The sequence below is a fragment of the Rattus norvegicus genome, chromosome 5, assembly GCF_036323735.1.
Source record: "Rattus norvegicus strain BN/NHsdMcwi chromosome 5, GRCr8, whole genome shotgun sequence".
Classification (NCBI taxonomy): Eukaryota; Metazoa; Chordata; class Mammalia; order Rodentia; family Muridae; genus Rattus; species Rattus norvegicus.
Genome location: NC_086023.1, coordinates 65,831,899 through 65,855,641, shown reverse-complemented (window position 1 = coordinate 65,855,641; position 23,743 = coordinate 65,831,899). Strand labels below are relative to the sequence as shown.

Sequence of the window (23,743 nt, the reverse complement as noted above, 5' to 3'; positions counted from 1 at the left end):
CTCCTTTTGGTCCTCTGACAACAAGACTCTGGCTATATAGCCTAGGGTGGCCTTGAACTCAGAGGAATCCCACTTTGGCCACCCGAGTACCGGCATGACAAGTAGAGTGTGTGCCTTCATGGCTGACTTCTCTCTGTCACAGTGCTTAAACTCTAAGGTACTCCCGATCCCCAGCTCTGGCCTCACAGTCAGGCAGTGGGCTAGACCTCGGGGCCAGGCAGTGTGTGAAGAGGGAGAAATCCTGGAGCTGGTGGGCAGGGCATTTCTCCCAAATGAGGATGAGGACTTTCTGAGTGTCTTGCACCTTGTTTGACCTGGGACCCAGTAGTAGATGGGCATCTGTAAGACAGGACAGGCAGGAAGCATTTATGACAACCTGGCTTCTCAGAATGAGGAGAGGAGAAACCAGGCACAGGCTGAATGCCCGGTGGAGGGCATTAGCTTAGGTAGACTTTGATACGCCCAGACAGTGAGTGGAATTGTTGGAAGCCATTAAAAACAATTGTTCTGGAAAGATATTCAAGAGCATAGAAAGGTTAATAATGCATAGGTTTGCAAAAAGTCAGTGTAGTCGAGTTACAAAGGGCTGCATGGCAAGCCCCCGCGTTTGATTTTAAAAGCTACTTTTATTTTGTGTCGTGGAGGAGGGAGGTGTACACACCATGCTATGCTATGGAGGGGCTCAGAGGACAACCTATGGAAGTCAGTCCTCCCCTCTATATTGTGGGCTCCGGGAATTAAACTTGGATCCACAGGACTGGAATCGAGTGTCCTCATCCACTCAACTGACTCACTGACAGTCCTGATAAGAGATTTTAAATGCATAAAGACTAGAAGACGTCATTCCTAAACATGAACAGTGTTTCCTCTGGATGGATTTTCTTTTTGCCTGTTTCCATATATTCTATAGTGAACACAGTTACCTAAAGTTTCCGTTTCAGAAAATAGGCAGGGGGAATCACAGGGAACCAAGAGTTCAACACTAATTGTTAAAGACTTGGATGTTTCCCAACTAGGCTGTTTCTAGTCAGGGGACTTTTAGTCAGCCCTCGGCCTCTTCTTCTCATCTGTACAATGGGTATAGCATTGGGACCATGACCACCAACAGTGACCTTCCCTGTCTGATACAGTTCCTGGCACCACCAGGCCCTCAGCCAACAGGAATGATCCTCCCCTGTCTTAGCTTGCTTTCTGTGACTGTGATAAAACACCGTGGCCAAAAGCCACTTGGGGAGGAGAGGGTTTATTTCAGTTTGCAGATTACAGTTGTGAAGGGAAGTCAGGGTAGGAACTCAAGGCAGGAAGGAACCTGGAGACTGAAGCTGATGCAGAAGCCGTGGAGGGGTGCTGCTTACTAGTTTGCCCCCCATAGCTTGCCAGCCTGCTTTCTGATATAATACATGCCTGCTTTCCCAGGCGAGGCACCACCCACATCGATCATTAAGAAAATGGCCTAACTGGTGGAAGCCTTTCCTCAGTTGAGGTTCCTCTTCCAAGGATACCCCGGTTGGGGCAGGCTCTCTCTTTTATCTCTTTGTGTCCTGAAGACTCTACTTAGAGCACCAAGTATGCTGGGCATTATGTGGCCCAGTGAGCTGCATCTCTGACCTTAGCTTTCATTTCAAGACAGGGTCTTATAAGGCCTGGGCTGGCCTTGAACTCACTATAGAAGCCATGCTGGCCTTGAATTTAGGTCTTCTTGACTCCTCCCCACAAATAGCTGGCATTATTGGCTTGGGCAACCTGTTCTGGCTCCGATAGATCTAATTCTCATTTACAGATGTCTCAGTCAGGAAAGGGGGAAAAGTCTGAAGCAGAATCAGAGAGGCTTGAGTGTGGCCTGGCTTGAGAGGGGCCTCAGTTCCTGAGCCAGGAGGACCTGCTGTTCCAGTTCTCTCCTGGAGGCCTCAGATCTAAGTCGGATCCCTGCTGGTCACAGTCCAGTTGAAGATATTATGTAACTTTGTCCTGGATGTGTGGGAGACTGCCCAGCACAGGGTAGAGGCCCACATGAAAAGCCTTTCATATTCAAAGTCAAGTCTGTACAGAGTGCTGTAGATTGTGACATCCACACACGGAGTCTGAGTATACAGCACTCGTAGGGATTCTGTATGTGCTTCCATGGGCAAGAATGTGTGCACACATTCACTTGCGTGTGTGGGACACTGATAACCACGGGGAAAGCATGGTACCCCGCCTCCCCAAGGGTTTCAGTCAGCCATATGTAGTGACAGGCTAATCCACTGTCTTCAGTAATCTGGCAGAGCCCCTGCAGAGACTCTGCAATGTTTTCCACAGCGTACAAAAACATTCCCGTTTGACCTCAAATCTAGTAATTTCATCAACGAGATTAGGAAGAGATGCTTCAGTAACCCATGGTTAACGATCTTAACTGCTGGGCAGATGTCCGGAGAATTAAGTCTCTGGCACTGCACAGCCTGAGCCCTTCCCCAACCCTAGCGATGCGATTTGGGGCAGCCATCTGGTTGAAGTTGTCTCGCAGGGCTTCCTGCCACGCAGTAGGGAGGTAGTGTGTGCTCCAGGTGGGGAGGATCACCTCTGTCGGACACTCAGTGAACTTCAGTGAGTCCCTCACGGGGGAGAAAAAGGCACGTGCCTAATATGTGTTTACAGGGGGGCTTCCAGGTCTCTCAACCCTATGTAACTCTGGAGGAATGAAAACCAAAATGGGCTCTAGGCAGGAAGCAGCACTAAACTCCCAAAGGTCTGAGTCTCCAGCAGGGGAGACAAAATGGGCACCATTTTGCATAGGCAGGAACGGCAGCCCTGGGAGGCCCAATCCACACAGGTAGGAAATGGCAGGGTCTAGTTTTCTTACTGGATTCTCTGCTTCTAATGCCCATCCAGTTTCTACCCTTCGATCTCTCACTGGCCTCTGTGGAATTCTGTGGAGCCTAGACTTGCCCCTTCATACCCACCGTCTTTCTACTGCGTGTTCTGAAGGTGGGAAGAGTCAGTTCTACTTCCGGTCAAGGGAGTAATGGAACCGGAAAAGCTCTCACTGTGGGACCGGAAAAGCTCTTGCCGTGAGAACTGACAAAGAGCGAAGGAGGAGAGGGTCTCCACACACTGCACAACAGACTCCTGACTGGAGGCACCAATTGACCCAGATCTGCCTAGATCTTTCTTCTAGATCAGAGGCTTTCAAGGCCAAAACACCAGAATGGGGAACCAGTGCACGGTGCTGTGGGATTGATGAGAATCCCAGAGTTTGTAGGCAGAAGTTTGTAGGCAGAAGTTTGTAGGCAAAGTACGAGAGAAGAGGGAATTGCGTGGAGATGTTCCCAGGGTCACGTGTGTTCGCAGCGTCACCTTCGCCTTCAGCTCAGTCTTTGTTAGCGCATAGTGTCATAAGGATGCTGCCTGAATCCAGGCAGAGAAACAGCAGAAACAGGAAGGATCCTCCTAGGACTCGGGCAGGAGCAGACTGGATGAGAGACACATCACAGTCAGTGAGAAGAGTGCCCAGAGGGACCGGTCTCCACAGTGGAATAATTAACTCCAGACTAAGGATGGCCCAGGCCCTAACAAAGCTTAAAGGCAGGACTCAAAGGGTCGGGCTTTCAAATATCTATATCCAGAAGCTGAAGAATGTGTGAAGGGTTGTTTTTTTCAGTTGTTTGTTGTTGTTCTCTTTTGCTTTGTTTTTCAATGTGTGTGTGTGTGTGTGTGTGTGTGTGTGTGTGTGTGTGTGTGAAGGGAAATTTTTAGTTCTCTTTTTAACTTTTCCATGTATGTGTATATGTGTCTGTCTGTGTCAGTGTGTATGTGTAAAGGGATTTTTTTTAGTTTTTAGTTTTTTGTTTTTCATTGTGTGAGAGTATTGTATATGTGAGTGTGTTATGTGAGTGTATGTATGAGTGTGTGTATGTGTATGTGAATGTGTGAGTGTGTGAATATGTGAGTGTATTGTGTCTATGTGAGTGTGTGTGTGAATGTATGTGAGTGTATGGATGTGTGTGTGAGTATGTGAGTGCATGAGTGTTGTAAGAGTGTGTGAGTGTGAGTGTGCGTGAGTGTGTGTGTAAATATATTGTGAGTGTGTGAGTGTGTATATGTGAGTGTGCGTTGTGTGTGAGTGTGTGAGAGTGTGTGGGTGTATGTTTGAGTGTGTATAAGTGTGTATGTGAGTATAAGTCTGAGTGTGTGAGTGTATGAGTTGGGTGTGAGTGTATAAGAGTGTGTATAAGTGTGTATGTGAGTGTGTGTAAGTTTGTGAGTGTGTGGGTGAGTGTATGTGTGAATGTGAGTCAGTGTGTATGTGAGTGTGTGTAAGTCTGTGAATGTGAGTCAGTGTGTATGTGAGTGTGTGTAAGTCTGTGAGTGTGTGTGTGTGTGTGTGTGTGTGTGTGTGATATACTGAGATCAGAAAAGGAAGTCAGGTGTCCTGCTGTGTCACTCTCCACTTTATTCCCTTGAGACAGAATCCCTCACTGCACAGGGAATTAGGCCTGCAAACCCTGGAAATCCTCCTGTCTCCACCCCCAGCACTGGGGTTACAAGCCTGGCTTTGGAGCATGCCTGGCTTTTTAAGTGGTGCTGGGATCCAAGCTCATGTTCTTGCACTTAGCAAGTTATCTTATTTTTTTATTTTATTATCATTCTTTGAGAGTCTGACATCCAATCAAGAATAAGCAAGTAGATAAAGTCTCCAAGGTATCTGAGAACCCTAAGGGGATCCGTGTGATTGAAACATGTTAGCCAAGAGGAGAGAAATCAGGGACTACATCATGGAAGTCCAGATAGCATCCAACCTGGTGAGCCATGTCAAAGGACTCCACCTCACAGGAGAGGCCATCACCCTGACGAGCTCTCTGCTTTGTTCTCAAGTCCTCGGGAAGTCACCAAGGCCGTGGCCAGTCCTTGGCAGGTCAGCTCTCTAGCTATCCCCACCCACTCACAGCTCTCACCTGACTCTCAATGCAGAGATCCAACAGGGCTAACCAGCAAAAAGATGACCTAGGCTGTCTGGAGTTAGAAAGGGCACAGGACCCCTTCAGTCAGGACCACCATCTGCAAGATGTGTGACCTGGAAGTTCTTTCTCAGCACCAGGTCTTCCTTGTTCATCCAACCCAGATATCTGAGCGCCATGTCTTCTACAGAGAGCTAGAGGCAGCTCCCCGGGAAAAGTGTGCACGCACAGGGCCCCCGTGAGAAAACTCTAACGTCGGACAGTGTGAACAGTAGAGATGCCAGGGAGCCTAGGGAGGTCAGTTAGCTGTGAACTCAGATGAACTGGTTGCCAGGTGACCAAGAACTGCAGTTTTCTTCCTCAGTGGCATGGAATTAGTGGTCCCTATCAGCTCAGGAAACTGCCACTCGACTCCTTTGGTGCAAGTACAGGACCTGCACTTAACCAAAGATGACAGTCCAAGATGAGGCCTGTCCGTCCCTCCATCTTTACATCTGTGTTCTCCTAAGACAGCCCCCTTCTCAGCCTCCAGACTGTTGCCCGCCATCACATCCAGCCAAAGACAATAATACTTACCACACGTCCACTTGCAAGCTTCCTTAGCTTTAATTGGCTGGCTTGGGTCATGTGCTCGTTCCTCAACTAACCAAGAACAGTTACAGGGATCTGCTAAGTCACTGGACCCTTCTCTGCACTGAGCCGGCTTCATAGATTTCCGTTGACATTTTACCTCTCATTCAATGGGTCTGCTGTTAACCCATTCTCTGCCGTATGCCCTGTAAAGTGGACCCAAGGGATAGTGTCACCCAGAGCCATCGTCTTCGAGCTTCACGTTGGGTTTTCTAGTGGAGAGACAGGCAGGAAACAGTCAGCTAAAGGGAGACAGGTCGGGATATAGCTCAGTCTCTCTCCCTGTTTGGAGTTTTCTGTAAAAACTCTGTCCCTGTGTTCACAGTGGCTATGGGTTCTCTGTATCCTCCACATGTACAAGGCCTTGGTGACACTGTTTCTTTTCCCCTTGGACTCTAAAGCACAGAAACATCTCCAGCTAACACCAATCTGTGGCTGGCACCTCACCGTCCCCTGTGCCCTGTGATTCAGCTCCCCACCCCTTAAGAGCCTTATTAATCTTTTCCTTTGAGCCATCCAGACTGAATCCCATTTCCTGCCATAGCTTAAAGCTACAATACTTTTTTTTTTTTTTACTCACAGCATCTGTGGGTCTGGGATTTGGGAGTGACTCAGCTGGAAAGTTCTGGAATGATGTCTCTTCCACAAGGCAGATGAGACATCATCTGGGACAGTGATCCTCCTAAGACCTGGAAAGACTTTAAACAGACCTTCAAGATGGCTTCTCTCATGGCTGGCAAAACCAGTTCTGGTTCTTGGCAGAAGGACTCAGTTCCTTACCATAGGCTACTTGGGTGTCCTCATGGTACAATGGTTGCTTCTGCTTTTCTATGAGTGACCCAGTCTCTTCAAAGGGGACTATACCAGGGTGTGTCCCCAGGCACACATTAAGGGTCATCGTGCATTACAAAGGCCATCACAGATCTTAGCTGGCACAAGCTCACTGATCACCAGGTACTCTTGGCATCCAAAGAGTTGCCAAGCAACAAAAATTAATGTCTATTACAATAGGTACAGATTCTATCAGTGTGAGCACCAAGACTCTGGAATGACCAGCAAGTCTTGCTAAAAGGATTGGTATTGACACCAGACACACTAAGACCAAGTTCTCAGCCAAAGGAGACTTATTTGCCTTAGAGGGACAAAGAGCAGGAAATAAGAGACAAAGACCAGAGACTATGAATGAGGGAGAAGGGGGAAAGGAAAAGTGGGGTGGATATTTGCCCTAGAGTGACAAAGACTGCCTCTGGATGGAGAAGACAGATGGGTGTGGCCCATAGGCAAATGACAGTTTATAAAGGTAAAAGGAGAACCCTGTGTTAGGATGAGGGCTGGATTTTAATTGGGCATGTTAATTAAGTGAGCCAAAGGGAGCTTTTGATAACAATAAGACTTAATATTTTTATAGCTGGACCTTGGTAGTCAGCTTCAAGAAGAGGAAATGGCCAAATAAGGGAATAGACCTTGGTGGCAGCTTTAAGACTTTAATTCAATGGGTTTTAGCAAAGTAAAGAGAATGGAGGCAGGCAAGGCCTGCCAGAGCCATGTTTGCTGTGCTCAGGCTGGCTAGAGTCCTTTTAGATGGGCAGGGGGTCTTAGAATAGCTGTGGGAGGTGGTAACAGGGACTCTCAGGCAAGAGTAAGAAAGAGAGGAGTCCCAGTTCATCTTTCTTCTAGCTCCAGTCCTATTCCAGCCCTGCAAACCACACCCAAGACATCTGACTGTGCGTGCAGTGTGGTCCAACCCTGCCTCCCACGTCCTACATTCTGGTTTCTGACCATCCTTAGGAAGATGTTTAGCAACAGTCTAGCATCCCTACTTGCCTTTCTTCTGCCCGCATCTGTCATTTAATATAAGTTTTTAATATTAACTTCTGCTATATGGTGACACCCTCAGGGCCTGGCGACCACCTGGTTTTCCCCTACTCAGAGTCACTGAGCAAACACCAGAGCGGGCCCACCAGATTCTTGGTCTTGTGGTAGGACCAGGGCCAGAAAGCCCACCACTCTAGAGCACCAGGAACCCTGGAGCCCACACAGCGCCTGCCTCAGAGGCTGGCCCAGACAGTCCAGCATGAGGCATTAGTGTGTGCACTGACAGGGGCACACAAGCAGGGAGGCAGAGCTCAGACCCCCGAGCCTCTCGCCAGCGTTTTCCCGCCGTCACAACAGCATATAGGTTCTTTTTCTGCTGTCTCACCTCCTCTAGGGGCGGAGCACAGAGCTATCTGGTCTTCACCATTCATTCATTCATGGCAATGAATGCCACTAACTCAGGCATCATCCACCTGCCCTGTAAGTCCCATTCCCAACCCTCCTCCCCACAGCGGACACTGAAGACACTTAATCTTTCACTTGTGTTTTTACTTCGTGCAAATGTGTAATGTGTTAGTAGCTTAAAGACATAAAAATCTCTCTCTCTCATAAATGAAAGAAAGAAACAATGGTCTTCACTCCATAATAAGAGCACCAGATACCCAGAGTAGTGAAAGGGAAGCAGTTCATTTTGTAATTTTGCAAAGCTGGGTGTCAGCCTAGAATTGCAAGCACATTGAATGCATGAAACAGTCTCTGAACCAAGTGTTTCACCCCTCCCCCCTTTAACAACCAGGAGGCTGCCGTCTTCTTTCCCTTTTAAAGATTTATTTCTTGTACTATTTGTGTGTGAGAGTGTTTCTCCTGCATTAGTATAGCATGTGTGTGCCTGATGCCCTCTGAGGTCAGCAGAGAGTGACAGAGAGCCTGCAACTAGAGTTAGTTGTGAGCCGTCATGTGGTGCTGGGAATTGAACCCAGGTCCCACGTAAGAGCAACAAGTGATCTTAACCATTGAGCCATCTCTCCATCCCCACAAGACTACACTCTTATTCGTTGAATAGGTCTTTCTTTTCCCTCTGTTGCCAAAGTTTGTCTTTTTTTTTTTTTTAAACAAAAGCTATGTGGGATCACCTTGACATTTTACATCCTGTTTATTTTAAAGCTTATCATGAATACGTTTACAGGCAAGCTCACTTGTTAGTGGCTTTCTACTTTAAACTTCTGGTTTGGGCATCTGGGAGCTTAGCAGAATGTGGTGGGAACACAGCCGCATTAGTAGGGCATTAGCAGGGGTCTAATGTTTCCTGTTCGTTTGTAGCTGGACCTAAGCTGGTTCCAGGCGTATCTGAAAATATGAATCATCAGATGTTATTTCTAGCGATGAAGTAGTATGTTTGTGAGATCAGATCTCTGAGGGAGAGAGGGAGGGAAGGAGAGGGGGACTGAAGGAGAGAGGGAGGGAGGGGGAGAGAGCGAGGGAGGGAGAGAGGAAGTTAGGGAGAGAAAAAGACAGAGAGACAGAGATAGAGGCAGAGACAGAGTTTGTGCCACACCACGGTGGCAGTTTTCAAATGTCCCCTTATGAGAATCTCTTAGGAATGGATACAGAAGTGCATTCTGGGTTAGTGGGATATTGTCCATACTGTCCGGGATGACTGCTCCTAGGATATCACACCAGAAATGATGAGGTCCCCAGGCCCTTGTGTCCCCCACCAGCACCTGGACTTGACTGTCTGTTCTTAATGGCTGCCCTTGCTAGCTACAGAGAGCTATCGCTTCCACATAACGAGCTCTCGTTTCTAACACCACGGCCCCCTCTCCATCCCTCCTGACTCTCTCTGTTGTCTCTGCCTGTTCTCAGGCTTCTCTGTCTCTCTGCTGGGGTGGTGGCCCTCGGGTGGTTACTTCAGGAATCCCACAGATAACCTGGACATTAACGCCATGGGGGTGTTTCAGACCTTCACAGAATCAAATTTCATTCTGCTGCCTGTCCCAGGTGTTCAATATTGATTAATCTTTACCACATGATTTGTGCTTTGGAAAGGAAACTTACTTCCTTTCTCCTGCAATTTCCCTAAGAACTATTTCTACTGCTTACGGAATGCTCTGCTTTCTCACCCCAGGGCCTTCACATATGCCGCTCCTCTTCCTGGTTTTGGCTCATCACCCCCAGCCTCCCCTTAGCCAGCTAGCTCTTTCTAGCCTTTCTAGGCTCTTAGGAATCTCATATATTCTCTCTCTCTCTCTCTCTCTCTCTCTCTCTCTCTCTCTCTCTCTCTCTCCCCCTCCCTCCCTCCCTCCCTCCCTCCCTCCCTCCTCCTCCTCCTTCCCCCCTCCCTTCCTCCCTTCCTCTCTCCTCCACCTCCTGAAGCTTTCTCTGACACAGTCTGGGATAGATACTGACATCTGGGTTCTCTGCCAGCCAGAGCATCCTGCCAGTGTGCTGTGGATATCGAACTGTGAGCCTTCCTCTACGCCACAGCTGTGAGCTTCCTTGGTGTTAGAAGTTACCTGAGAGAACTGCTCATCCTAGGCTAGGTCTAAATCAATAGGTCTGAGCTAAATGTAGAGTGTTGCAGGCTCACTTTGGAATCCTGTCAGCCCTCCTCTGAAACCTGTGTGGGTCTTTCCTCTTCCTACCATCTATGGAGAAAGGTTGGCAGAGCCATCCCAGCACAAATGCATCAGGCTGGACCACAGGACCGCACTCTAGTGAGACCAGGCTCCAACATGCTTGAGGGGATCCTGAGGCTGGGAGAAAAGAGGGGCTGCCATGCCTCAGAGCGCACCAAGGCATCCCATATCCAGAGTAAGGAAACTGGTGTGTTGGGCTAAGGCCCTGCTGTGGATCTGCCTGGCCCTTTCTCTGGGGTCAAAAGCTTGAGAGCTCTCCTTGTCCACTCTTCCTTCACCCTATCCCCCAAGCCACCGAGCCTGCCAAGCCTCTGACCCCTCTGCATCGTTTGTACAATGTGAGGTCACCATTAGGACCACAGAATGGCTGTTGGGAAACTCCATCCCTCACCCTGGAGGTACCCACAATTAACATCAGGTTGGACTTATGCCCATGTGGTCTCACATGCACCAAGTGTATTCAGATCCAGAGGTGGCATGATCCCTCCTGCTCCCCTCAGCTCTGGGCTGTGTGGACGCAAGCAGCCCCTTCCCCACCATGAGACACCCAGCAGCACCGAGGCTGGCTTCTCTTGCAAGGACTCAGGGTGGGGAGGGGTCTCTGTGAACCAAGAATGAACCTGGATAACTTGACTGAGCTCCTCAGCCACCTCAAAGCTCCCTCTCTCCATTCTTCCTCGTCCTTGGTCCCATCTCCTCACCTGTTGTCCCCCACAGTGACCACCTCCCACCCCTGCCTTGGCTTCTGCCTGCCAGGCAACCACTGAGAGGTCACCCATCCCCAGGAGACCAAACAAGGCTTCTTCCCACACTGAGTTTTTTGAATTATTATGAGGAACCCTGGACCTGGCTTTCAGAACATGTAAACCATTTCCTTATACTCTGGGGAGACAGCAACTGAAGTCACTGAGGGCTGAGTTGACCCCTTTCTGGGTCACCTTCCTCATTACTTACCACCTCCTACACATCCTCTCCTTCCTACTTCAGTCTGTGCACCCCAACCCTTGCCAGGATCTCCCTGCAGCCAAGCCCCGTTTGACCTCCCTATGGCTGCTGTACGTACCAGATGCCTACTTGGAGTGCTGCCTGGCCCCAGCTCAGGCCAGTCTGCAGCCCACCCTGGTGGGCAAATATGCAAACAGATTGCAAATTGTGTGTCTTGGACTTTGGGGTCAACTGGTCAGCAATTCAGTTTTCCTGGTGGAGAGACTGATCTATTTAACAAAAATAGAATCTACAGTTAATGCAAAAATTAAATGCCGCTCGTCGTAGAGGGGCTTACAACTGCAGATAACCAGGAGGGCAGACTGGGCACCTGGGAGGAGGCCCCCAGCCACAGTGTTTTGTATCCTACCCACTGGAAGCCGAACAGGTAGTGAGTGATGCTACCCACTACTCCAACCAGGTCCTTCATGCCAACAATGCTATCAAAGGGTGGCACCATCTCTCCACATTCCCAAGCTAGAAAGCAATCACTCTCTGGTCTGGGAAGCAAAGGGCTCAGTTTCAGTTCAACGTCTGGGTCCTGCACGGGGGCGGGGTTAGGGGGCTGCACCGATATCTGCAGCATGAGTCTGAAGTGGCGATCTAGGCAAAGGCTCCTTCACCTCCTGGCTGGTCATGTGACCTAAGACAGACCCCTGCTCTCTCCGTCCCTCTGTCTCCTCATCCGGAAAATGGAAAGATGGCACCCAGTCCATCCCACGGAGGCTGCTGAGGAGTCCGAGAGAGCTCAGGTGTCTTACATAGCTGCTGCCTCAGCAGAGTTGAAAATAGCATGAAGACTTTCCCTGCAGGGTAGTGGTGCAGGCAGTGGTTTTGCTGTGCGTGCTCGTAGAAGGAAACCTGAGGACAGATGAGCGGAGACTGGAGCCCTTCGCGACATGGCGCTTCAAGACGCAGCCAGGTGCAGCCTGAGCGCAGGCCTTCTGACTCCTTGCTCCAGCTTCTTTTTGTCACCAGACAATGAGAGAAGCTGTGTTCATGTTCACGCAGACCCCTGGATCTTGTACAGGAAAACGCTTAAGCCGCTGATGAAAATTAACGTATTTCAAGAGGGAGAATTAATTTGCTGGTTGGTGATGATGTGTGATTTTTTTTTTGCCTGGGGGAAAAATATATATCCTTATAATAGCATTTTAGCGAAAGAAAACTTTTAAACAAACTTTTCTTGTTAGTAAAATAATAATTGCTCATTAGAGAATATCAGGGAGTATTGAAGAGTTAAAAAAAAATAAACGTAATTACCCAGTACAGGATTAACCAGTGTTTAGCACTGCTCCTTGGAGAGAGGGACAAGTTTCATATGAACTGAACATTCTGTAGAAGAATTGTTATCCTTTTCTTAGCTTTTATCATTCTTTATTTATAAATTGTTATCATTTATATATAACACCAGCTGCTGTAACAAAGTTTCCTCAGAACCTCCATGGACAGTTTGGATGTAAAATGTCTTCCCCAGGCGCATGCGTTTGAATGCTTGGTCTCCAGTGCTGGTAGAACTCTTGTGGGAGGCTTTGGAGGTGAGGTCCAGCTAGAGGAAATAAATCAGTCACTAGGGGACAGGCCTTGAGGGATATAGTTATACCATGTTTCCTGCCCAATCTCTGTTTTCTGGTCTGCCCACATGCAAGCAAGCAGACTCACACTCCTGCCACCACAACCCAGAGCCATGCCAGCCATCACATCTTCCTGAGATGGATTAGAACCTCAACCGTGAGCTGAAGCAGGGCCAGGGATGTATCTCAGTAGTAGAATTTTGACTGGTGTACTTGAGACTCTATGTTCAATACACACGGTATTGCCAGATATAGAAGATAGATTACAGAAAGAAAGAGAGAAAGAAGGAAAGGAAGAAAGAAAGAAAGAAAGAAAGAAAGAAAGAAAGAAAGAAAGATGCAGACAGACATATATACATACATACACACACAGACAGATGATAGGTGGATGAATAGATGGGTGAAATGGATGGATGGAGGATAGATAGATAGATAGATAGATAGATAGATAGATAGATAGATAGAATCAACCAGGCACATACCTTAACCCCAGCACTCAGAAGGCAGACTGGGGCAGATCTCTGTGAGTCAACGTCATCATGGTCTATATAGTGAGTTCTAGTTGACCAGGGCTACATAGTGAGAGTCTGTCTCAAACAAACAAACAAACAAACAAACAAACAAACAAAAAAGGAAGAAATGGAGGCTAGAGAGAATAAAGAAAAGAGGGAGAAGAAAGAACAGGAAAATAAAAATGAGCCCAAAAAAGCCCTTGCTCTTGAAACATTTTCCTGTCAGATGTTTGGTTACAGGATGAGAAACATAATAGAGTGAAACAGCCGAGTTCAGAGTGGGTGGGGCATGGCCCTTCCACACGGGCAAGCAGGAGCCCAGCCTCTTACACCGCTTGTCCCTGCAGCTCCTTAGGCCTGCAAGCTCTCTGCTAGCTCCTACTAGCAGGTGGGGAAATGACGGATCTTTTGAGAAGTTAGCACGTGCTAGATCTGTAACAGCAGATGTCATACCTGCCCTGTACCATTTGCTAAATGGTCAGAAGCCCTGACCTAACATGGAGGCTGGGAAACCTGTCCAGCCATGTGATTGGAAGGACAGGGAAAGAGACCTGAAGGCCAACAAATGGGAGTCAGGCACTTTGCCAACGTTGTATAATGTCTTCAGTTTCCAAGTCCAGATAACGTAGATCAAGTCATCTCCTGATTAAAATCTATCTGCAGCTTCCCCTGAAAAATTAAGGCCCTGGGGGGGGGGTCTCTTGGGGAGATGAACAATCGCCCTGAACAGGGCACCAACGACAGACAGAACAAAGAATTCTTGCCAAGTCCAGCTTACTGAAACTGAGTTTACTGGGGTGACTTACAGGAGCATGGTGACTCAAAAGCAGCAGCATTGCTGAAAGCTTGCCCTGCTCAGAAGAGGATTCACAAAAGCTCTCTGTATCCTACAACCACCTCCTCTGGGAGTCTCTACTCCCCAGAAACTGTTTCCTACTTAAGTCCTGGAGAGGGGTTTTGTGAAGGGTTTAGCTTAAGTCTTGAGTCACCTGTCCCTACTCACCTGTCTCCACTCTCACCTGTCCCCACACACCTGTCCCCACTCACCTCACCTGTCCCCACACACCTGACCCTACTCACTTCACCTATCCCCACACACCTGTCTCCACACACCTGTCCCCTACACCTGTCCCCACACACCTGTCCCCACTCACCTCACCTGTCCCCTCACACCTGACCCTACTCGCTTCACCTATCCCCACACACCTGTCTCCACACACCTGTCTCCCACACCTGTCCCCACACACCTGTTCCCCACACCTGTCCCCACTCACCTCACCTGTCCCCTCACACCTGACCCTATTCGCTTCACCTATCCCCACACACCTGTCCCCCACATACCTGTCCCCACACACCTGTCTCTACTCACCTCACCTGTCCCCACACACCTGTCTCTACTCACCTCACCTGTCCCCACACACCTGTCTCTACTCACCTCACCTGTCCCCACACACCTGTCTCTACTCACCTCACCTGTCCCCACACACCTGTCTCTACTCACCTCACCTGTCCCCACACACCTGTCTCTACTCACCTCACCTGTCCCCACACACCTGACCCTACTCACTTCACCTATCCCCACACACCTGTCCCCACACACCTGTCCCCACTCACCTCATCTGTCCCCACTCACCTGTCCCCACACACCTGTCCCCATTTACCTTCATTTCTTCCTTTTTTTGTTTGTTTGAGACAGGCTCTCGCTATGTAGCCCTGGTCAACTGGAACTAACTATGCATACCATGATGACGTTCTGCTCACTTTACCTGTGTCACCTGTCGTGCTCTTTGTCCATCTTCTCCTCAGTCACCCTCTTCAGCTTTACTGTCTAGATTAGGGTCTTGTTTTCTTTCACAGCAATCTGTTTTCTCTTCGCGTTATTTATTAGTAATCCTATACGTCCCATGTGCCTATTATAAGTATTAATCTCTCCTGGCAGCCTGCAAGCTCTGTGCAATCTTGGACTGGATTTTGCTCACTCTTTATGCTGCTACTTGCCTGGCATGTGCCAGACTCATCGCTCCCGCCCAGCACAGCTTGTGGTTGGCATGTTTCGCAGTCCTATATCAGAGTTCACTTTACACTATTCCTCTTCTCTGTGCACATTGCATGCATGTCTGATATTTGCTGTTCCCAGAAGCCTGCCTCTGCTTTCATACTAATGGAGAGAGAGGGTAGGAGCAGGTCTCCTCTTGTGGAGCATCCTCCAGCCTTCTCTGGGCCTCCACTTTCTTCTGCTGAGCCCAGCCCTGCCTTAGGCTACCAAGTGCTTTGTGGGAAGTTGCTAGTTCATCTTACCAACTTCAGAGAGTGGCAGTGGGCAGACCACGCCTCCCACCCTACCCCTCCCCTGACCTTCGGCCTTCCTACCTCTCGCATCACACATCTGAAGGCTTAGACCTATCAAAAGGGTCTGCAGGGTAGGAAAAATATTTTAAATAAAAGGCAAAATATGGCCTCTCCTATAGTCCAAGGAGACACGCTAGGAAAAAAGAGCTTTTTTTCACCTTTACAGAAACAGGATAGACAGACCTAATTATTTGATCTTTCCCTCCCTTTTAAGTTCCGCTGTCCCTGTGGGGACAGAGGATACCTTCTCCTTCAAGCCTGTGTGGTGTTGAGCTCCGCCCTCCACGGATGGGAACCTGCCCTGCAGCATTGGAGCTCCAATAACAGTATCGTGTTGCCCTCGGAGACTGGTGCAGACACTGGGGAGAGCCAGTCAACGTGTGCAGGACTGTCCACTCAGCCTGCGATGGCGGCCTACTCCTCCAGCAAACTAGGCAGGGCTCCTGGCTCCTCAACTTTCAGCTTTTAAGACATCCACTCACCTGGGGGGGGGGGCTGCAGACATGGCTAAGCAGATTAGAGCAGTCGCTGCTCTTGCAGAAGACCTGGGTTTGATTACCAACACCGGCACTAACGTTAGGTAGCTCACAACCACCTGTAACTTCTGGCCTCCACTGGCACACACACACGTGTGGTGTACATATAGACAAGCAGTCACATGCACATACACTTAAATGTCTTAAAAACTAAGTTAAAAAAGGAATTCTTCATCTCTGTGCAGATTTTACACATACATATATATGTACACCGATATGCACATAGACATAAAAATACATGCACACACACATATATACATGCACATGGACATGCACATACAGATGCACATGCATACAGACACATGCATTAAAGCATATATACATGGGATCGTGCATGCTCTCACACACACACATGCTCAGCTGCTCGTACATGCCCCCTCTCCCACAGCAAGCATGACTGCCCAAAGGCAGATACGCACTCCAAAACCACACTCAGGAAGAAAATTTTCCCAGCATGCTCTGGGAAGCACAGAACTTGGCCCTGTACAGTACCCAGGAGGCCAGGCCCTCAGGCTGTGCTCAGGGATCTCCTGACTAGTTACCGGCTTCAGCCAAGTGCTGCTTGTCAACCTCACAGAAGCCACACTTCTGCCCTCTCAGACCTGATACCAGTCCTGGGCAGGCCAGCCCATCCTCTGCTGTGAAACTGAGGCCGAGCCCACAAAATAAAGGAAGGAAAGAAAAAACCCCAGACTAGGGTTTGACCTATGTAACTCGTAAGTCACTATTGGGTAATGCTCTACATCCAGCAGTGAACTGTTGGAGAGGAAGTCTGAAAGCAGAGACTTTTCTAAGAGAGTCTGGAGCTTAGAGGATGCACTCCATCCCCCTCCACATCCATATCCCCATCCCCACCCCACCCCAGGGAATAGACCTTGCACTAAAGTGACTTAGATAATGTAGATTACTTATTAAATGTCCTTCTGGGCCCAATGCAGGGTAGTGTTCTTTTCTAAGTCTCCTCTTTAATCCTCCCACACTGTCCTGAGAGGTAGGAACTGTTCTTTTGGATAGAAGGCCTGCAGCTCAGAGACAGCCTGCCAGTCCCCACTCACAATGATGGCGCTAGCTGCTATTGCCTGACCAATCCTGAAGCTTGAGTTCCCCATATCTCCCCATCCTGTATCCGCCCCCTCCCCCCCCTCGTCTGTCCGTCCGTGTGTGGCTCACACGCTGCCCTGTCATCTGAGATTGATCATCACGAAGCAGGCTGCTTCTTAAAGGTCTCCTTTTAGCCATAGCGTTTTTAAATTAATTTTTGAGGTTAGCATACATAGTAATGGATTTCACCACGGCGTCTTCTTGTGTAGGTGTCACTATACTGCATCCTGATTGGCTGTCCTCCTTACTGTCCTCCTCCCCTGGGGCTCATGGCCTTCTACTCTTTCTCACACAGCATCTCTTTCAAGGGAAAGCAAACCCTTAACGCTTCTCCACCTGGGGACTTTTCCTCGATGATTTTATTTCCTCGTCTGCTCCACAGAGGTTCTTAGCAAAACAAGTTGGGCCCCAAGTCGGCTCAGGACTTCCTTGGGAGGGCTGGATCGAGGAGGGTTGGTTGTTCCTGAAGTGGCACATGTGAGGTTATGAGTGTTCCCAGGTCCCTGGAGGTGGAAGGACGGGAAGGAAGGCAGGGCCGTGACTGCCTCTACAAGGCCAGAGGGTCCTAGCTTCTTCATAGGGCACTGATCGCAATGGTGTCCAAAGGGTGTGATCAAGGAGCGGATGTGGAATAAAAGTCAAATAAAGAGGGGACGTTCAAGCATGCTGGACCCCACGGATGCTGCCAGATCTGCCACACTGGAGGCTGTACCTCTCTGAGCGCTCACTCAGTAGGTAGCTGGACCCCACTTGTCCCTTTTACTACTGTGCCCAAAACCAAGGTGGGGATTGGATAAAAAAAATTTTTTCCCTGATATGAACTTTTTCTCATGAATGCTTCCTATTAGCAAGACGAAGACGGAACTGGTTAGCAGGGGATTCTGGGAAATGTGACTTGAAGGCCTGAATGCCCCTGCAACACAGAGAAGAATATACGGATGAGAGAGTGAACTATGGGCACTGCCAGGGTCGCAGCTAACAAACCCCACTGCCTTGGGATCTAATTTCTCACATGGATTGGTCCTCAGTGATGTGACAGCCCCAGACTGCCTCTGCTCAAGGAGAGCTGTGACATTTATATACGTAAAGGCTTGCTGAAAGGGGAGCACAATTCTGGGGTTTTGGAAAGTAGGATAGAGACAGAGCCATAGCTCCACAGTGCCACCCTCAGCAGCCTGAGGAGTCCCCCATCTTCCAGGAACCTCGGTGTAGGTCAAACTGAGATTGGTGGCTTCGAAACAGAAAAGAATTTTAGGTCGAGCCACTTGAAACATAGACTTAAACAGGTGAGGTGAAAGAAAGAGAATTCAGAAGGAAATACAAGGCCTGCCCGAGGGCTCAAGTGAGAATTGCAGAGTAATTCACACTCCCACGTGTTGGCCAAGAGGCTCCCCAAAGGACAGAAGTCCTCGTCTTATTAATAATTCTACATGCCATTTTGGAGACTCTTGAGTTATTTTTCGAAGGGTTGCTAAGAAACAAATATTTCCGTTTCTCTATCTTTTGATACATGAGGTGGGTCTGGAGCCGGCCGAGATGGAATTTTAACCTGGCAGGGCTGCAGATCTAGATGTAGAGTTGGTCTGACAATGGCGTTAGTACTTGCCTGACCCTGTAAGCTGGGCTTCTTGTGAGAGTCCTAGGAAAGCGCACGTTTGCACCTGAGACAGAGAAAAGGCCTTAAGCAGGGGCTTGACTGTGCCAGAAATCTTGCATCCTTCCTGGAGAGAAAAGTCAGCTGCGTTCCAGGACAAAGCCTCCTCTCTTCTCATGTCTCCAGCTTTCCAGGTCTCCCAACCGCCACTCGTACTGTTTGACTACAGTGATCCTCCACCAAAAACCAGACAACGCTGGTGAACCCTGGGAGAGAAGCCCTTGCCTCCTCCTCTTTCTGCCCAAAGCCCCGCCCCAACAGGAAGTCTTGGGTTAGGTTACAGGAAGCAGACCAAGAGGCAAATATTGGCTACAAGAAGTGAGTTGGGAAAGAATCTCAAGAGCAAGGACTCCAGCAAGAACTCAAAGAAGCAAGACCAACTCCATATCTAGCTCTGCTTCTCTTCCTTCCTCACCATCACAGCTCCATCACTGACTGACATTTCTTATTCGTTTATTGATACAACGCTCCCTTAGAGACGCGGTGCCCAGTGGGGTACTTGAACAAAGCATGGTGTAGCACTCCTGGAGACCTAGCTGGCCGTTCAGGAGGCTGAGGAAAAGAATCCCTTGAGACCTGGAATTTGAAGGCTGCCTGGGCATGAGACCCAATTTAAAACAAAGAATAGGTCAAATATTGTGTTGTGAGCTGGTCATCTTGTAAATGGAGGGTAGCTTCTAAAGAGGCCTCCTTGACTACTCATGAGCAGGAGGCCTTCCTCATCTGAGCCGATGGCCCTCTGAGTAGTTGACAATAATGAAGGGAACAGTGAGAGACAGGTCACTCAGTAAACTGAGTCACATGACAGTTTCCTCAGAGGGGCTTCATTAAGCTCTAGCTTCCTCTCCGGTACAGACAGACCATCAACAAGCCAACTGTTAATCTGTGTACCATCAACACTAGCTATCACAATTTTAAAAATAAATCTGTTGGAGAACAAGGTGCCCTCTTGTTGGGAGGCACATACGGCACATGGTGGTTCATGAGGTTGATGAATCAGTCATTTGGAGATGACCCTTCTGGGAGATGAGGCTACCTGGTTTTACCCCTTTGCCAACTGATGTCCGTCCCTTGGGAGACAAAAATTTCTTTCCAAAGGTTGGCAACTTCCTGGTGCCTCAGATCTTTTTTTCACTTCAGCTCTTTGCTACTAGGAGTATTTAAAAAATGACTGCCTCCAATCACTGAGGGCTTGTGTGGAGACAGGAGCTATGGGGTGGAGGGTGGGGGTGGCTGTATTTCAGAGATAACATCTACAGCTTTGCCTGAGAGGAGAAGGAGCACGGCTTGTGAAATTCAGGCCTTGCTCTCTTACCTCTGCGCCCTGAGACGGTAAGGGGAAGGGAGGAGTTCCTGCTAGTAAAGTCAGCTATTGCAGGTAAAACAAAACAGAGCAAGGCTTACTTCAAAATGGATTAATGAGTTTCGTTAGGGGGTGGACAGGAGACGGGAAAGATGGGGCCACAGCCGAGAGCACTGCAGAGGATCTGAATTCAGTACAAAGGCTTTAGGAGGCTCACAGCGGCTTATACCTCTAGCTCAGATGCCTCTTCTGACCCCGGTGAGCACCTACATGACTGTGCTGCATATGCACACAAGAACACACATGCACACTCAGGTGCACGAATGTGCGCGTGCACAATCACACTCAATCTAAAAGTAACAATAGTTTATTTAAAAAAAAAATCAGGAGAGCGTTTTCTCTCCCACCTATTCCATCTGGCCAAGGACACCCTCCCACACGCGTTTTAATGTAACCAGCAGAGAACCGGAGGGACAGACCGCATTCTAGACCTAGTTGAGCCCGTTGGGATTCTTCAGATCCTGGCGAAGAGATCAGTAAAGAATTTAGGGCTCTGCCCTTGGGGGAATTTTCTTCCATTTTTCTCCTTGTGGAGAGCGTTTTGCCTCTTTCCCACCCAGGTAAAGTGGTCCATTTGCATAAGCACGATCCTTTTGGAAGGTGTTCTGTGATTTCCAATCATCCCTAGAAATAAAATCACAGCTCCTGTCTCACCTTCGCTTGAAGTGTTTTCACACTTTAGGGAATTGCTTACTGCCACCTGAATGTAGGATTGGGTGGGTGTTCGGTTTCAAACTGATATTACTCACAGCTGTCCTCGGGGCTTCACAAAGGTGTCAAAGTGGCTTGGGAAGGTGTTTCTGAAGGTGCGGGATCCTCTTAGCTCTTAAAGACAGACATGGGGCCTGCCTCACCCCCACCCCCACCCCACTCATCAGGGCCAGGGTTGCGGGCAGATGCTCCCAGGCTTTCTCCTGACAATGCAGCACCATTGCCCTGGCCGGGGATGCTCTGCAGTGAGAGGAAGGCAGGATCCCATAGAAACAGCTTCCTTCCCGAATTTCACCTACTCAGGTGAGAGAGTCCTAAGTAAAACAGTTAGAGGTGTGGCTCAATGGTAGAGCACTCAGCTAGTGTGTGCAGGGTCCTGTGTTCGATCCCTGGAACCTCTGCATGAAAGTGTGCATGAAAGTGTGCGTGCGTTTGTGAGTGTGTGTGTGTGTGTGTGTGTGTGTGTGTGTGTGTTCGTGCATGTGTGCACATGGAACCTGGGACGATCTCTGGTATTGGTCCTCACCTTTCACCGCGTTTGAGGCAGGATCTCTTTTTATCCAAGGCTTCCTACACCAGGCCAGATGCCCAGGTTTTCATCCAGGAATTCTACAACTCTGCCTCTCGTTTCAACATAAACAGCACTGGGGTGGCAGATGGGCCTGCCACTCCCAGCCTTTTACACAGATTCTGAGGAAAAAAACTCAGAACCTCACAGGACAAGTACCTTACCCACTGAGCCATCTCCCCAGCCCAGCCTCAGTTTCTTGATCTGTAAAGTGGGCAGCACCCCCACGCTACCTAAGCAAGTGGTTTTAAGATGCAGTGACAGACTGACTGCATGCCAAGTTCTTCTCATCAGTTTCCTTGAATAACCGAAGGACTTTAGCAGGGACCATGGTGGGCAAAAGGAACTGGTGTGCCTTCTTTAAATCCCTAGTGTACTCAACCAAGCGTATGGGCACCATCAAGGCAGATGCTAGAGATGACAGCAATCTTTAGCCCCCAAAGTCCCTAATGAGAGGTGCTCAGCTGCCTGTGACAGTAGTCAGGTCCTGCTGGCTGAAGATGCTTAATTTCGAGCTGCATCATAGCGCAGTTATAATTGGGGCTGACGTCACCTCAGGGTGATTGTCCCAAAACATTCTCCATCTGTTTTTTTCCCCTGAAATAGGGTTTATCTGTGTAGCCCTGGCTGTCCTGGAGCTCACTTTATAGACCAGGCTGCTCTCAAACTCATGAAGTTCTGTGCCTCTGCCTCTGCCTCTGCCTCTGCCTCTACCTCCGCCTTCTGATTGCTGGGATTAAACGTGTGCACCACCATGCTCAGCTCTGTCCATCCTTAATAATAAACCATAGATAGATAGATAGATAGATAGATAGATAGATAGATAGATAGATAGATGTAATAAAAACAAAGAAGAAAGGAAGGTGAGAGGAAGGGAGGGAGGGAGGGAGGGAGGGAGGAAGAGAGAAAGAAAGGAAGGGAAAGAAAGCCCAACCTCCAGCACCCTGCTGGTTCTCCAGCCAGATAGCCTCAGGGAAGCCCTATAGTGGGCACAGAACCAACAATCAAAAACCTCACCTCTGCATCCATCCCACTTGAAGACCTCATCCCATGATAACATGAGCCATGTGGGCATTTCATAATCGGTGTGCTAATGGTGATGCTATCTCAGCTTTAATCCAAGTGTGATAGCTTCATTATTGATTTTGTGCCTCTCGCATATTAAGCAGATAAAGTCACAACTAATGTGTAAGTAATGAGGTTGACTTCGGTGTCTGCCTTCAACGGGGGCCAATTTTTCTCCAATATTAATAAGCATGCCGTGCCATTTACGATTTCAGTGGGCTAATGTGACATTTCTCTTTTGTTCTCATTTGTTTTGTTTTGTTTTTAGGGTCAAGTTGTGTTCCGGAACGGGGAGAGAATGGGAACCATTAAATTTACTCAATTTCAAGGTAGGCTTTTGGATGCTTATTCATTCCAGCTGACAGCATTTATATTCAGGGATGTTGTGTTTCTGCAATAAAAGGCATCAGAAGAGATGGAAATCTGATATGAGATTCCAGATAAAACAAGAGTCGATAGGAACTGCTTCCCCATGAGAACATGAGTTACAGCTATGTGGAAAATTGTTTCTCAAATGCCCAACTCCCCATGCCTACCTGACCCCCATGTGACTTCTAGACTTTTAAAAAAAGGGGCAGGGAAGCATGGGTAAGTCAATAGTAATACACTGAGAAGCCTGCATCATTCCGGGACTGGATCACAGAGCTATGTAATGACCCGGCCTCTCCATCACCTGGTGTTAGTCATTGCCTGCATTGTGCCAGCCTTACTATCTCGGCTCGCCCCCACGGAGCCCCATCTGACCCACCTTTTGCTAGCTATTGTAAAACCACTCCGAGGCATTAGCTCATTTCAATATATAAATGCTTCAGTGTGCATTTCTTCTGGAGGACTTTTTCAGACATAGCCGCTGCACCTTCGAGAACATTTCATAGTTCTCAGCGTCTTTCCACTCTGCCCATCAGTACCCCGGCCATTTCAAAGCCGACAGTTTGCAGTGTGATGGAGAACCCTTACAAAGTCCATCACACCAGTCTACCAGTCTGGTATGTCACCTTAGTCTCTATTTTATTACAACCTCCGTGGCTTCTTCTACCCCACCCACCACCCCAACACACACACACACACACACACACACACACACACACACACACACACACACACGGTTTTTATATACCACAAAATGTTCTGCAGGAACCAGTCCATTTAGTGGGTTTTGCTGCTGCTGCTAGAGTCAAGGTGGAGCTCAGAAGCCACCCCAACCACGTTTCATGTATAATGAAAACAGAAGGATAGCGACTCGTCAGAGTCCTCAGAGCGTAAAGGGGGGCAGAGCTGGACACTCCCTAGGACCGTTGACTCAGTTTGACT

At 48.7% G+C, this 23,743-nt stretch overlaps 1 protein-coding gene across 1 annotated transcript in view; it reads left to right on the top strand.

Annotated features, from left to right (window-relative positions):
- Gabbr2 (gamma-aminobutyric acid type B receptor subunit 2) overlaps positions 1–23,743 on the top strand; it is a 340,623-nt gene that overhangs the window by 228,054 nt on the left and 88,826 nt on the right. Inside the window, 1 exon segment of the mRNA NM_031802.2 lies at positions 22,701–22,761. Within this exon segment, the coding sequence (NP_113990.2) occupies positions 22,701–22,761 (61 nt within the window).